At 39.3% G+C, this 14,458-nt stretch overlaps 1 protein-coding gene across 2 annotated transcripts in view; it reads left to right on the top strand.

The window, feature by feature from the left end:
* Positions 1 to 13,260: 13,260 nt before the first annotated feature.
* fggy (FGGY carbohydrate kinase domain containing) overlaps positions 13,261 to 14,458 on the top strand; it is a 59,957-nt gene continuing 58,759 nt past the window's right edge. For both annotated transcript variants that reach the window (XR_009811914.1, XM_061934069.1), the window contains exons 1-3: positions 13,261 to 13,354; positions 13,493 to 13,703; positions 13,762 to 13,873. Coding sequence is in view for 1 of the 2 variants with exons in the window: in XM_061934069.1 (XP_061790053.1) it covers positions 13,518 to 13,703; positions 13,762 to 13,873 (298 nt within the window). In the remaining variant the exon portion in view is untranslated. The remainder of the gene's footprint in view (positions 13,355 to 13,492; positions 13,704 to 13,761; positions 13,874 to 14,458) is intronic.

Here is a 14,458-nt window from a genome sequence, read left to right as displayed (position 1 = left end):
GAGATGTTAACTAAACAAGCAAATTGTGGTAACAAACTGCTTAGCACAGATTTAAGAAATCTAGTGGGTTACTCATCAAGGTAGCATGTTGATGGACCCAGACTGTGGGTGATTTCTTCAACTGTTTTGTCAGTGACAGGAGTGAAATGTGCCAGCTGGCTGCAGAGTTTTCCGGGAATTATTGCATTTTTAATGCCTTGAACTTTATCATGAAAGAATATTGCAAACTCATTGGACTTTGATGTAGAAATTAGTTCTACTGGAAATGAAATGAAAGGGTTTGTTAATATGTTTACTGTTGCGAACAGGACACAAGCGTTGTTACAGTTTGTGCTGCTTTACTGAATATGTGTATGTATATATGTATATATATCCATCCATCCATTTTCTACTGCTTGTCCCTTTAGGGGTCGCGGGCGTGCTGGAGCCTATCTCAGTCGCATTCGGGCGTGACAAGTCTCCACCTTATCGCAGGGCCAACACAGATCAATCAATCAATCAATCTTTATTTATATAGCCCTAAATCACAAGTGTCTCAAAGGGCTGCACAAGCCACAACGACATCCTCGGTACAAAGCCCACATAAGGGCAAGGAAAAACTCACCCCAGTGGGACAGACATTACTATTTAGTGTTGCCAATCAACCTATCCCCAGGTGCCTGTCTTTGGAGGTGGGAGGAAGCCGGAGTACCCGAAGGGAACCCACGCAGTCACGGGGAGAACATGCAAACTCCACACAGAAAAACCCCGAGCCCGGGGATCGAACCCAGGACCTTCGTATTGTGAGGCATGCATATATATATATATATATATATATATATATATATATATATATATATATATATATATATATATAATGTGTGTGTAGAAAAACCCCGAGCCCGGGGATCGAACCCAGGACCTTCGTATTGTGAGGCATGCATATATATATATATATATATATATATATATATGTATGTGTATATATATATATATATGTGTGTATATATATACACATATATATATATATATATGTGTGTATATATATATATATATATACATATATATATATATGTGTATATATATATATATATATATACTGTACATACATACTATATGTATGTGTATATATATATATATATACATACTGTACATACATACATACTATATATATATACATACATACATACTATATATATATATACATACTATATATATATATACATACTATATATACATATATATACACACACATATATATATATATACATACTATATATACATATATATATATATATATATATATATATATATGTGTGTGTTTGTATATATTAGGGTTGTCCCTATACCAATAATTAGTACAGGTGCCAAAATGTATATCGATACTTTTCAATACTTATTCAAATAAAGGGACTTACGACAAAAGTCAATATTGGCTTTATTTTAACATAATATCTCACACTACATTAAACACTCACAGTCAAATAACAATTTTACAAGGTGAAAATATAAATTAAAAGGCATTGAAATGGCATCAACCCTAAAGGGAACGTCTGCCCTGTGCTACGGTCGACAGACTACGGTCTGCACCGGACCGAACATCAGGACAGGTGTAACAACAACATCATTACCTGTCACTCTTTATAACTCCTTGTGCAGGTCTGAATGCTTATTATTTAACTGTTGACCTAAGTTTGAAGCAAAAGTGGTAATACTAATCGCTACATTTGGCGAGGCATGTTTTAAGGCAGATGTTGTGAGAGTAGCGTATGTGTGTGCGTGGTCCTTTAAGAATGGCAGTATGTGGGGTGAGTGATGTGAGTAGGCAAGTTAGGAGAGGGAGCGCTAGCATGTGCAGTAGTGTTAATAGCATGGTGGATGTCTCTTTGTGCCCTGTGGAAATTATAAATAAAGTGACCAAGTTGTAACTAATCGACGGCCTCCTCATTCCGGCCTAAGACCAGAGCCTTACGGACCCATTGTAAAGTGAAGGGTGTTACCCCCGACAATACATCGGTCCTGGAGGGAACGTCTCCCCTGCGCTCCTCGACCACGGTCTAGGAGCCGACAAGCAGGAAAGGTGTAAAACAGTACTTGCAATGCGGTGCCTCCCTATTTTTAAAGCGTCACCTTTATTGTTAGTTTTGAAGCCCAAATACCTCCATATGTACTTCGCACACCCTCTTTATTAACCAGTAGAATTGTCGTTTTTTGCCATTTTTCCTCTCCAAGATTTTATTACTTGTATGCACTTTGTGTGTGCGTTTTGACACACTCAAGTTCATGCGCCTCGTCTCTATAGTCACCGCCGCAAAACGGCACTCAGATGAGAGAACAGTACCGGTACTTCTCAAAGGTGGTATAGTACCGATTTCAATTGACTAGTACCGCGATACTTTATTAGTAGTGGTATACCGTACAACCCTAGTGTATATATATTTATATATATATAATGTGTGTGTATGTATGTATGTATTTGTATTTATATATATATAATGTGTATGTATGTGTGTGTATATATATATATATATATATATATATATATATATATATATATATATATATATATATATATATATACAATGTGTATGTAAATATATATATGTATGTATGTGTATATATATATATATATATATATATATTTATAATGTGTATGTATATATATATGTATGTATGTGTATATAATATGTATATATATGTATGTATGTATATATATATATATATATATATATATATATATATGTGTGTGTGTGTGTGTGTGTATGTATATATAAAGTATGATTAATTTGCTTAAAATGTAATAATTTGACACCCTACTTATTATATTTAATAGACTGATAATGAATGAAAACCTATATTCTCCATGTTAACATATGGTGAAGACCAAAATCACGTCACATTCGTGTTTGTTTGGGCAAATTCTGGTTTCACATGCAGCAGAGAAAATAAAAGTACCCAAAGAAACCGAAATCTCCCCCAAAATATCTCACAGATGAATGAGCAGGAGCAGCAGCTAAGCATGAATAATAAATACTATGCAGTATATGCCAGTGGCAGGTACTGCGGTTTGTACCTTTGTGTCAAATTACTTGTATTAATTACAAATGAACAAATGTTCACTCAAACACACAAACAAATGCATCTGGTTTGTCCAATGTGGTATTAAATTAATAGTAAATGAATCCCATCGCAATTATACAATGTGGGGACCTGTCAGTTATGTGTGCGGATTGTAGTTATTAATAATACATACAACATACATACGGGTAGTGCAGCCGAGAAACATGCTACGAAATGAAGATACTACATTGTTGGGAATAAATTATTAACATTTCATAGAGCAAATAGCATAATTTAATTTGTACATAAAAGCCGTCAGAGAAAGCCACTGAACATGACTAAATGATTAATATAGATGCAGGTGTGAGCAAAAACGGAAGTCTCTGTACAATTTTGGGGGTTGATGTATTGTAAATATTAACCTGGATTTCATAGTATTTTTTTCACAGTAAAATACTGTAGTTATCGGCGTCTGTAATATCACTATAAATTACTGTAAATTCCAACGTATTTGTCTCTAATGGAGGTTCCGTAGACAGCGTTACACATTCTTGTACAGTAAGTGGCAATGTGCTGTCAAAATAAGAGCGTAATTAACAACAGCATTACTATTGTGAAGTTACAGCATATGAAATCCAAACCAACTTTTTTTATAAAGTGCTTTTCATACATAGAATGCAGTCACATACGCACGCACACACACACACACACACACACACACACACACACACACACACACACACACGCACACACACACACACACACACACACACACAGATGAATGCATGACTGAGTACAGAGGAGCCAAGTGAAGAAACACTATCACATGATAGTTATAATTAACTAGATAATTACAACTGTACAGCATTCCGTTGTAACTTTATTGTAATTAACAGTAAAATCACAGCTCTAAATTACAGAAAATTGCTGTCAAGACATTTCACAGAAAATGTTACTGAGAAAGTAACGCAATTATTAGCCAACATTTAGTACGGTTTTCCTTGATTCTTGTGGTTCCTTGGTTCTAGTGCGCGACCAATGTGTTTGTATTCAGTTTGTTTTTTGTTACACAATCGTCATGAAACGACAAAGCTAAGGGTCACCTCGGACTTTTGCACATTACAGTGCAGGCTATTGTACTATAAATATACATCCATGGTTAATTTTTATTGATCCACATAGAATTGGACAATGCAGACTACTGTGCAGCTGCAGCCCAGCCCCATTGTGTCCATTGTTAGGGCCCGAGCAGTAAAGGCTGCTTTCATTGTGATCGTGTCCTTAACGTGCAGGAAAACTCACTAAATGTTGCAAGTGCATTAGGTCTGGCGAAAATATATACACTATATTGCCAAAAGTATTTGACCACCTGCCTTGACTCACATATGAACTTGAAGTGCCATCCCATTCCTAACCCACAGGGTTCAATATGATGTCGGTCAACCTTCTGCAGCTATTACAGCTTCAACTCTTCTGGGAAGGCTGTCCACAAGGTTGCAGAGTGGGTTTATAGGAATTTTCGACCATTCTTCCAAAAGCGCATTGGTGAGGTCACACACTGATGTTGGTCGAGAAGGCCTAGCTCTCAGTCTCCGTTCTAATTCATCCCAAAGGTGTTCTATCGGATTCAGGTCAGGACTCTGTGCAGGCCAGTCAAGTTCATCCACACCAGACTCTGTCATCCATGTCTTTATGCCGCCCCCTTTAAAATTGGAAATAATTAGCCCCTTCCACCAGATTCACGCATCGTCACAAACATTGCTGGAGTTGTATATCATGTAAAAGTCGCAAAAACCATATTCAAAAACCAACAGGAAGTCGGCCATCTTGGGTTTTGTCTGTCCTTTTTAGACCAAAATCAGGGGTCGTACATTAACAAACTCCTCCTTGGGACTTTGACCGAATGAGCCACGGTTTAAATGACAGATACAAAATCGATGGGCGAATATAAATTGCAAATTAATTTTGCATATGCCATAAAATGTGGGCGTGGCACGGCGCCAAACTTTGACCTGATGGTTCGCCACAAAACTTTCAACATATTAAGATCTTGATCATAATTGGTACAAATGATAATGACACCCTGAAGTGCCAGTTGGGTTCATGGTGGCCCGAGCTTAGTGGCGAAAACTGCTCCTCGCCATCAACCATCAAACTGTCATTACTTCACTATAGATCAGACCTGGGCAAATTAAGGCCCGGTGGCCGCATGTTAAGCTTTTCAATCTGGCCCGCCGTATATTCCCAAATAATTTTTTTAGATCTTTAAGATGGAAACTTGCTGCCATTATGATGTGCAGTGATGTTTTCAAATGACTATAAATCTTGAACTATACAAAGTATTTCAATGGTTGGACTCTGTGCTTTTGCATGATATACTAGTCACTATGGTAATCTAATTAGTTACTATAGTAATCTAAGTCACAGCAGCTCAGACGAGGCACCAAGCAGTGTGGGTGGGGAGCGTTTCCACAGAGCGTTTCCAGAGCGGCCAGCCTGAAATGCGGATGTCAGGGACAGACGCGGAAGGAAATTATTACAACAAAGTTCTAAAGTTTAGTGATATATCAGATAAGAGGTGGGGTTTTTTTTACCCTTCGTGTTCATATTTTGCTGTGTTTGCTGCATTTTTGTTGCGTTTCGCTTGGTTGTAAAGTATGTCGATCGAAAGGGTGTGTGACGTTCATATGTTGTCAATATTCAGTCTTTTATCGTTCATGGTTAATATTGAAAATCCCACATTCTTTATTTTCATGTACTTTCTGGGTGTCTCATTCAGTAAAAAAATTTAAAATTCCATTTTGTTTTTTTAGGCGGTCTGTCCTAACGTTTTAGCATTCAATCAGACATTATTGTGAGGTTTTGTATTATCCATCCATCCATCTTTTTCCGCTTATCCGAGGTCGGTTCTCGGGGGCAGCAGCCTAAGTAGGGAAGCCCAGACTTTCTTTTCTCCAGCCACTTCGTCCAGCTCTTCCCGGGGGATCCCGAGGCGTTCCCAGGCCAGCCGGGAGACATAGTCTTCCCAACGTGTCCCGGGTCTTCCCCGTGGCCTCCTACCGGTTGGACGTGCCCTAAACACCTCCTTAGGGAGGCATTCGGGTGACATCCTGACCAGATGCCCGAACCACCTCATCTGGCTCCTCTCGATGTGGAGGAGCAGCGGCTTTACTTTGAGCTCCTCCCGGATGGCAGAGCTTCTCACCCTATCTCTAAGGGAGAGCCCCGCCACCCGGCGGAGGAAACTCCTTTCGGCCGCTTGTACCCGTGATCTTGTCCTTTCGGTCATAACCCAAAGCTCATGACCATAGGTGAAGATGGGGATGTAGATCGAACGCTAAATTGAGAGTTTTTCCTTCCCGCTCAGCTCCTTCTTCACCACAACGGATCGATACAGCGTCCGCATTACTGAAGACGCCCCACCGATCCGCCTGTCGATCTCACGATCCACTCTTCCCTCACTCGTGAACAAGACTCCGAGGTACTTGAACTCCTCCACTTGGGGCAGGGTCTCCTCCCCAACCCGGAGATGGGATTCCACCCTTTTCCGGGCGATAACCATGGACTCGGACTTGCAGGTGCTGATTCTCATCCCAGTCGCTTCACACTCGGCTGCGAACCGATCCAGTGAGAGCAGAAGATCCTGGCCAGATGAAGCCATCAGGACCACATCATCTGCAAAAAGCAGAGACCTAATCCTGCAGCCACCAAACCTGATCCCCTCAACGCCTTGACTGCGCCTAGAAATTCTGTCCATAAAAGTTATGAACAGAATCGGTGACAAAGGGTTTTGTATTAGTGTTCGTAAAAATAGATATACCGGTCCTCAGACATTTTTTTCTCTAAATTTGGCCCCCGAGTCAAAATAATTGCCCAGGCCTGCTATAGATGATCAAATCTCCTTCCAAACTGATATGAGGCTTTAAGGTTGGGGTCTGATCATAACTAGACGTTGATATCTGCTCCGTGGCCATGTGGTTAGAGTGTCCGCCCTGAGACTGGAAGGTCGTGAGTTCAAACCCCGACCGAGTCATACAGAAGACTATAAAAGTGGGACCCATTGCCTCCCTGCTGGGCACTCAGCATCAAGGGTTGAAATTGGGGGTTAAATCACCAAAATTATTCCTGAGCGTGGCCACCGCTGCTGCTCACCGCTCCCCTCACCTCCCAGGGTGTGAACATGGGGATGAGTCAAATGCAGAGGATAATTTCACCACACCTAGTGTGTGTGTGACAATCATTGAGACTTTAACTTTAACTTTATGACTTTCTTCCACATGCTCCGATCTTCCTGAAATTTTTGATGGTGGGTCGGGGCATTGGTAAGGACGGGACCGCATGTGTTATTAGTGACCACGGACTATCATGAACCCTGAGTTGCACAGGAGTGCGAGGGCCCGTTCAACGCTGCTTGCAGCTTTAATTCTTGTATTTTTCAAAGTGTGCCGCTCAGGCTGACAGTGAATTAGTAAACAATTGTAAGAGGAAACATACAGTGACTGTCTGGGACACTCTGCACAAAACATGTTGTCCTCACACACCCCTGTGGGAGACTAAACACTAATGTAAGCCTTCAAAAAGGGTTTTTAAACTTGTTTTTCTTATTTGTTTGTTCTCTCCACTAAGTCCCTTTCAGAGTCGTTTCACTTCTACTCGATGTTAGTGCATGTGTGTTCTGGACCACCTGTGTGAACCAACTTCACACAGGTCGCTGACGAGTATCACCCCGTCTCAATTTGTCCTCAAGCTGGGTCTCTGTAGAACAGAGGTGTCCAAACTATGGCCCGGAGGCCATTTGTGCCACGCAGCTAAAACGTTTTACGGCCCGTGGCACATTTGAAATATACTATTACACAAAAAAAACATAAAAAGTGGAATAAAAGAGCAAACAGGTGAAATGTAACGAGAACATTTTGCAATATTGCCACTAATAACACAAAGCTGACATGCAGGCAGTTTTTTTTGCTTTAGAACTGTCATTGCTCAAAAAGATAGTAACTAATCAAAATCAATGTTTGTATGAATTATTGACCAATTCAAGGCTCAAATTACTTCACATTAAAAATATTCCACTTTTTGGGGTAAATATTGCATTTTTTGTGTGTCTGCCATACAAACAAAACAATGTTTTCTCTGACAAAAATGGCATAAAACTGATAATTGACAGATAGATCGGAAATCGATCTAGAAATGTTAGTATTTAAAATGATATATATTAATATTTTTAACACTTTTTTGAAACGGGCCCGTTTTTTAAACTGTCATTGCTCAAAAAGCAGTAATGAACCAAAAGCAATGTTGTCACTAAATATGTACCTACAGTATTTAAGGCTACAACTACATCACATCAAATATTCTCCTTTAAACATTTTTGGGGGTAAAATATTGCATATCTTGTGTTTTTGCCGCAAAATATAAATGGTTTCTTTGGACAAAAAGGGCATAAAACATTTTTAAAAAATCCAAACTTATGTCAACGGATAGATCAGAAGTTGATACATATGTGTATATACATACAGTATTTATATGTATATCCATCCATCCATTTTCTACCGCTTGTCCCTTTTGGGATCGCAAGGGGTTCTGGAGCCTATTTGTATACATATGTATGTATATATATATATATATATATATATATATATATATATATATATATATATATATATATATATATATATATATATATATATATATATATACATGTGTGTATATATATATATATATATATATATATACATATGTATACATACAGTTTATGTATACATATATAGGTATACACACACATATATATGTATACATCTGTATGTATATATATATGTATATATATATATATATATATATATATATGTTTATACATACACACACACGCACATGTTTTATACTTGTTTTTTACACTTTAATGACTGGCTTGACATTTACCCAAACCGAGGGGAACCCTAATGGTTATAGTAAATATTGTATTGGTTTCTAAAATATCAAAATGCCCCCACATGCTTTAATTTTTCAGTGGGCAGCCCTGAGTGGAAAAAGTCTGGACATCCCTGCTGTAGAAGCTCCCTCCTCCCTGTAGCTGCTTTCTAACTGCATGGACATCTCCAATCAGGAGCTGAGGCCTTGTCGCCAGGAGGTGGGACAGTCCAGGGACCACTGGAAATAAAAACAGGCAAGCCAGTATGCGTGTGTGTGTGTGTTGATGTATCAGCAAAGCAAAGTTTTGATTACCTCAAAGCCTTGAGCACACACACGCACACACACACACACGCTCGAGCACACAGTAAGAAGTGAGAGAGACAGATGAAATTTCAAACAGAGTGTGTGCTATGTTTGTTGAAGACCATCTGTTTCTTCCTGTCTTGCTGCCTGATTTGATGTGAACGCTTTCTAAGTTGTTCCACACAAGCAGTGCTGCTTCCTTGCAACGCCAAGAAAGGAACACAATGGAGTTAAGACAAGATGTACTGAAGAACTCTTGACAAATTACATATTAGACCACACTTCTTTCTTTGAAATTGCAGTTTTATTTTATTTTTTTTAAGTAAAACATTATAAATTAGAGAAAATGTGACGTAATACTAAATGAAGACACCCATGTGGTTTTAGACCACTCGTCTTTACAGATCATCTACAAATCTTAATGTGCTTCTTTGTTTTTTGAGACACCGGCCATACGTTTTAGGTCATAATATTAACATGAATACAGTAGTACTAGTAACTCAATTGGTTGTGTGACAGAGCTCTTAACTCAAAACGCTTGTTTCTCAAATCAACCTCATGCATTCAATCATTATTTGCCATTCATTTCAATGGATCTTGCCCCCCCCCCCCCCCCCCCAAAATCTAAATTTTAACATGTACCATGCCTTTTAAAAAGACAATACAATCAATAAATTCATTGATTAGACATTTTCATACATAAAACACAAAGTGCTTTACGACCTAAAAACTATGCTTGATGACCTACATTCCTCATCATCAATCAAACACACACACACACACACACACACACACACACACACACACACACACACACACACACACACACACACACACACACACACAGTTGAATAAATAGATGAGTACAGTGGATCCAGGTGAAGAAACACTATCACAGGAGCCGTCTGCAAAATAAAGTAAAATAATAAAACATGTAAAATGGTAAGACCCACGAGTAAGAATGAAATATGAGTAAAACACATTATGAAGACAAAAAATACATATTTATTGTATATTTACTGTATATAAGTAGAACAAAATAAAATATATAATAACTAATAAGAAATAAAAAGAAAAGCACAAATGATTTCAATAGAATTGATACATATGAGGTAAATCAAAAAGATGCGTCTTAAGCCTGCTTTTAAAAACATGGACGTTCCGTAATATACTACCATAAACTGCAGTAGTTTTGTTAAATAATGTACAAAACCCAAAACCAGTGAAGTTGGCACCTTGTGTAAATCGTAAATAAAAACAAAATACTCCATCCATCCATCCATTTTCTACCGCTTATTCCCTTTGGGGTCGCGGGGGGCTATGATTTGCAAATCCTTTTCAACCTATATTCAATTGAATAGACTGCAAAGACAAGATACTTCAAAACTGGAAAACGTTGTTTTTTTGCAAATATTAGCTCATTTGGAATTTGATGCCTGCAACATATTTCAAATAAGCTGGAACAAGTGGAAAAAAAGACTGAGAAAGTTGAAGAATGCTCATTAAACACTTATTTGGAACATCCCACAGGTTAACAGGCTAATTGGGAACAGGTGGGTGCCATGATTGGGTATAAAAGCAGCTTCCATGAAATGCTCAAACAAGGATGGAGTGAGGGTCACCACTCTGTGAACAAATGCGTGAGCAAATTGTGCAAATTGTTTAAAAACAACATTTCTCAACGATAAAGTTCCATAATTTCGGCTTTTCATTTTATCATTATGACTATTACCTCATAATTTAGTTTTTTTCTTAATCATAATTTCGATTTTTTAAAATCTTATATTTAAAACTTTTTATCTCATAATTACGACTTTTTGTCTCATTATTGTTACTTTTTATTTCATAATTATGACTTTTTTTTATATCATAATTTCAACATGTTATCTCATAATTTCGGCAGCATGGTGCACCAGGGGTTAGTGCATGTGCCTCACAATATGAAGGTCTTGAGTAGTCCTGGGTTCAATCCCGGGCTCGGGATCTTTCTGTGTGGAGTTTGCATGTTCTCCCCGTGACTGCGTGGGTTCCATCCGGGTACTCCGGCTTCCTCCCACCTCCAAAGACATGCACCTGGGGATAGGTTGATTGGCAACACTAAATTGGCCTTGTGATTGTGAGTGTGAATGTTGTCTGTCTATGACAGTGGTTCTTAACCTGGGTTCGATCGAACCCTAGGGGTTCGGTGAGTCGCCCTCAGGGGTTCGGCGGAGCCTCCGTCGCGGAGGTCAAGACACACCTGACGTGTAAATAAAAACTTGTCCCAATCGACGTATTATGGATACAGCAACAGCAGAAGTCACACTGATTTGCAGGTGTCTTGAATTTGAAAAAAAACCCGTTTTATTTTTCACCAAAGAAGGCATCACGGTGGAAGAGGGGTTAGTGCGTCTGCCTCACAATACGAAGGTCCTGAGTAGTCCTGAGTTCAATCCCGGGCTCGGAATCTTTCTGTGTGGAGTTTGCATGTGACTACGTGGGTTCCCTCCGGGTACTCCGGCTTCCTCCCACCTCCAAAGACATGCACCTGGGGATAGGTTGATTGGCAACACTAAATTGGCCCTAGTGTGTGAATGTGAGTGTGAATGTTGTCTGTCTATCTGTGTTGGCCTTGCGATGACGTGGCGACTTGTCCAGGCTGTACCTCGCCTTCCGCCCGATTGTAGCTGAGATAGGCTCCAGCGCCCTCCGCGACCCCGAAGGGGATAAGCGGTAGAAAATGGATGAATGGATGGACTAAAGAAGGGTTCGGTGAATGCGCATATGAAACCGGTGGGGTTCGGTACCTCCAACAAGGTTAAGAACCACTGGTCTATGATGAGGTGGCGACTTGTCCAGGGTGTACCCCACCTTCCGCCCGAATGCAGCTGAGATAGGCTTCAGCACCCCCCGCGACCCCGAACGGGACAAGCGGTAGAAAATGGATGGATGGATCTCTTAATTTTGACCTTTTGTCTAATAATAATGACCTTTTTAATTTCATAATTTTGACTTTATCTCATAATTTCGACGTATTATTTCATAGTTATGACTTATATCTCATAATTTTGTGTATTATTTTTTTTGAATCATAATTTAGATGGGTTTTTTTGTTTCATAATTTCGGCTTTTCTATTGTCATTATGACTATTTTTTTAATAATTTGTTTTATGATAATTTCGATTTTTTTTTTTTTTTTCAAATATTTTTATTGAATTTTGCAGACAGTACAGTATGATGGATCATGGCAACAGCAAGTTGAGGCATCTGCACATTTTACAATATGTAACATAGTAAACCCTACCCCTTACAGTACCCACCCACTTTAATTCCCAAGGTAATTGTCACCTAGTGCCCACAACAAATATAGACACACATGAATATATGCAAACTTAGATTCAGTCAAACAAATATATTAAAGATAAACAAAAAATAAATAAGGTAAATAAATAAATAAATACTACATAAGATGTGCAAAAAAAAAAAATAATAATAATAATATAACGTAAAAGTAAATAAACACAGAGAGTGAGGGTCGGGGGGGGGCTTCAGCGGTCAGCTCTGTCTAAGTTGTGTTACTCGAATCGCTTGGGGTGATGTCAAGCTTGTCTCTAATAAGGTCTAGGAGGGGGCCCCAAGTTTTATGGAAAGATGACACAGATCCTTTCTGAGAGAACCGAAGCTTCTCTAACTGGAGACACCGCAAGACATCTTGTATCCAACTGTTATGGCTCGGCAGAGAAATTTCGATTTTTTTTAATCTCATAATTAAAAAATGTTATCTCATAATTACGACTTTTTGTCCCATTATTGTGACTTTTTATCTATGATTTTTATAATCGAATAATTTTTTTTTTTTTTTAATCTCATAATTACGACTTCTTATTTTACAGTTATGCCTAACCCTTGGGGTATTTTGTTTTTTTTGTGGCAGAAACGGGCTTCTGGAAAAAAAAAAAAGACACTTACACTGAAAAAACCTAAAAACTCAATTTGGTACTTTTTGGGCTCTTTCGCGATCCGTACCCCCAGGAGAATTCGCTGCTCAAAGTCCCTGTTTCATCTCAGTAAAGTGTAAACACGGCATGGCGCGCACACAGCTAAACAGACTTTGACTCATTCGGTGAGTTCGACGATTTTGTGCTTTTTGTGCTATCTTGTGTACTAACACGTGTCACTTTTACAACAATTGCTATGTTTTCCCGCGTGTCTTAATTCCCATATCCTTCCAACTATTCCGCACATTTTCCGCCACTGGCAGGTCAACCGTGTTGTTTATCGACGCCATGGCGGATGACGTTTACTATGTCGGCGTGGACGTGGGCACGGCCAGTGTGAGGGCGGCGCTGGTCACCAGATATGGCGACCTAAAGACCACAGCTCAGGAGCCCATCAGCATCTGGGAGCCTCACACCGACCATTACGTACAATCCTCCCACGACATCTGGGATAAATGCTGCCTCGTCGTCAAGGTAGTGACGTCATTACCAAGTTGTGTGGGGAAATGATATATTTGTGTGCGTGTGTTAGGAAGTCACGAGGGGAATAAACAGGAGCCAAGTGAGAGGAATCGGCTTTGATGCCACCTGTTCTCTGGTTGTGTTGGACCGAAGCTTCCAGCCTGTAGCAGTCAACAAGGACGGTGAGTTGATGTATTTTTCACACGAAAGAGAACGTTGTCATAAATGTACTGTGGCCGAGAAGAGTCATAACTAGAACCATACTTGCCAACCCTCCCGGATTTTCCGGGAGACTCCCGATATTCAGCGCCTCTCCCGAAAACCTCCCGGGACAAATTTTCTCCCGAAAATCTCCCGAAATTCAGGCGGACTCAGGTCCTCCACAATATAAAAAAGCTTACCTGCCCAATCACGTTATAACTATAGAATGATGGAGGGCGAGTTCTTGATTTCTTATGTGGGTTTATTGTTAGGCAGTTTCATTAACGTCCTCCCAGCGTGGCAACAACACACAACAAACAGCAGTCACTTTTTTGTATACCGTAAAGCAGTTCGTCTGTAAACAGCAATGTTGTGACATTCTTAAACAGGACAATACTGCCATCTAGTGCATTTGATGAAAGCACTTTTTTGCATGCCACACATCAATGCATCATCAGAGGTTCAGCATGGTTCGAAAAATAGTGACAGAGAATAGAACAAGGATGGACAATTCAACCTTTAACTCAACAATGAGTAGATGAGTGTTATGTGTGTGTATATGTGTG

This window comes from Nerophis lumbriciformis, linkage group LG03 (genome assembly GCF_033978685.3).
Source record: "Nerophis lumbriciformis linkage group LG03, RoL_Nlum_v2.1, whole genome shotgun sequence".
In the NCBI taxonomy this organism is placed as follows: domain Eukaryota; kingdom Metazoa; phylum Chordata; class Actinopteri; order Syngnathiformes; family Syngnathidae; genus Nerophis; species Nerophis lumbriciformis.
The sequence above is the reverse complement of the archived record's forward strand: the minus strand, read 5'-3'. Positions and strand labels throughout refer to the sequence as shown.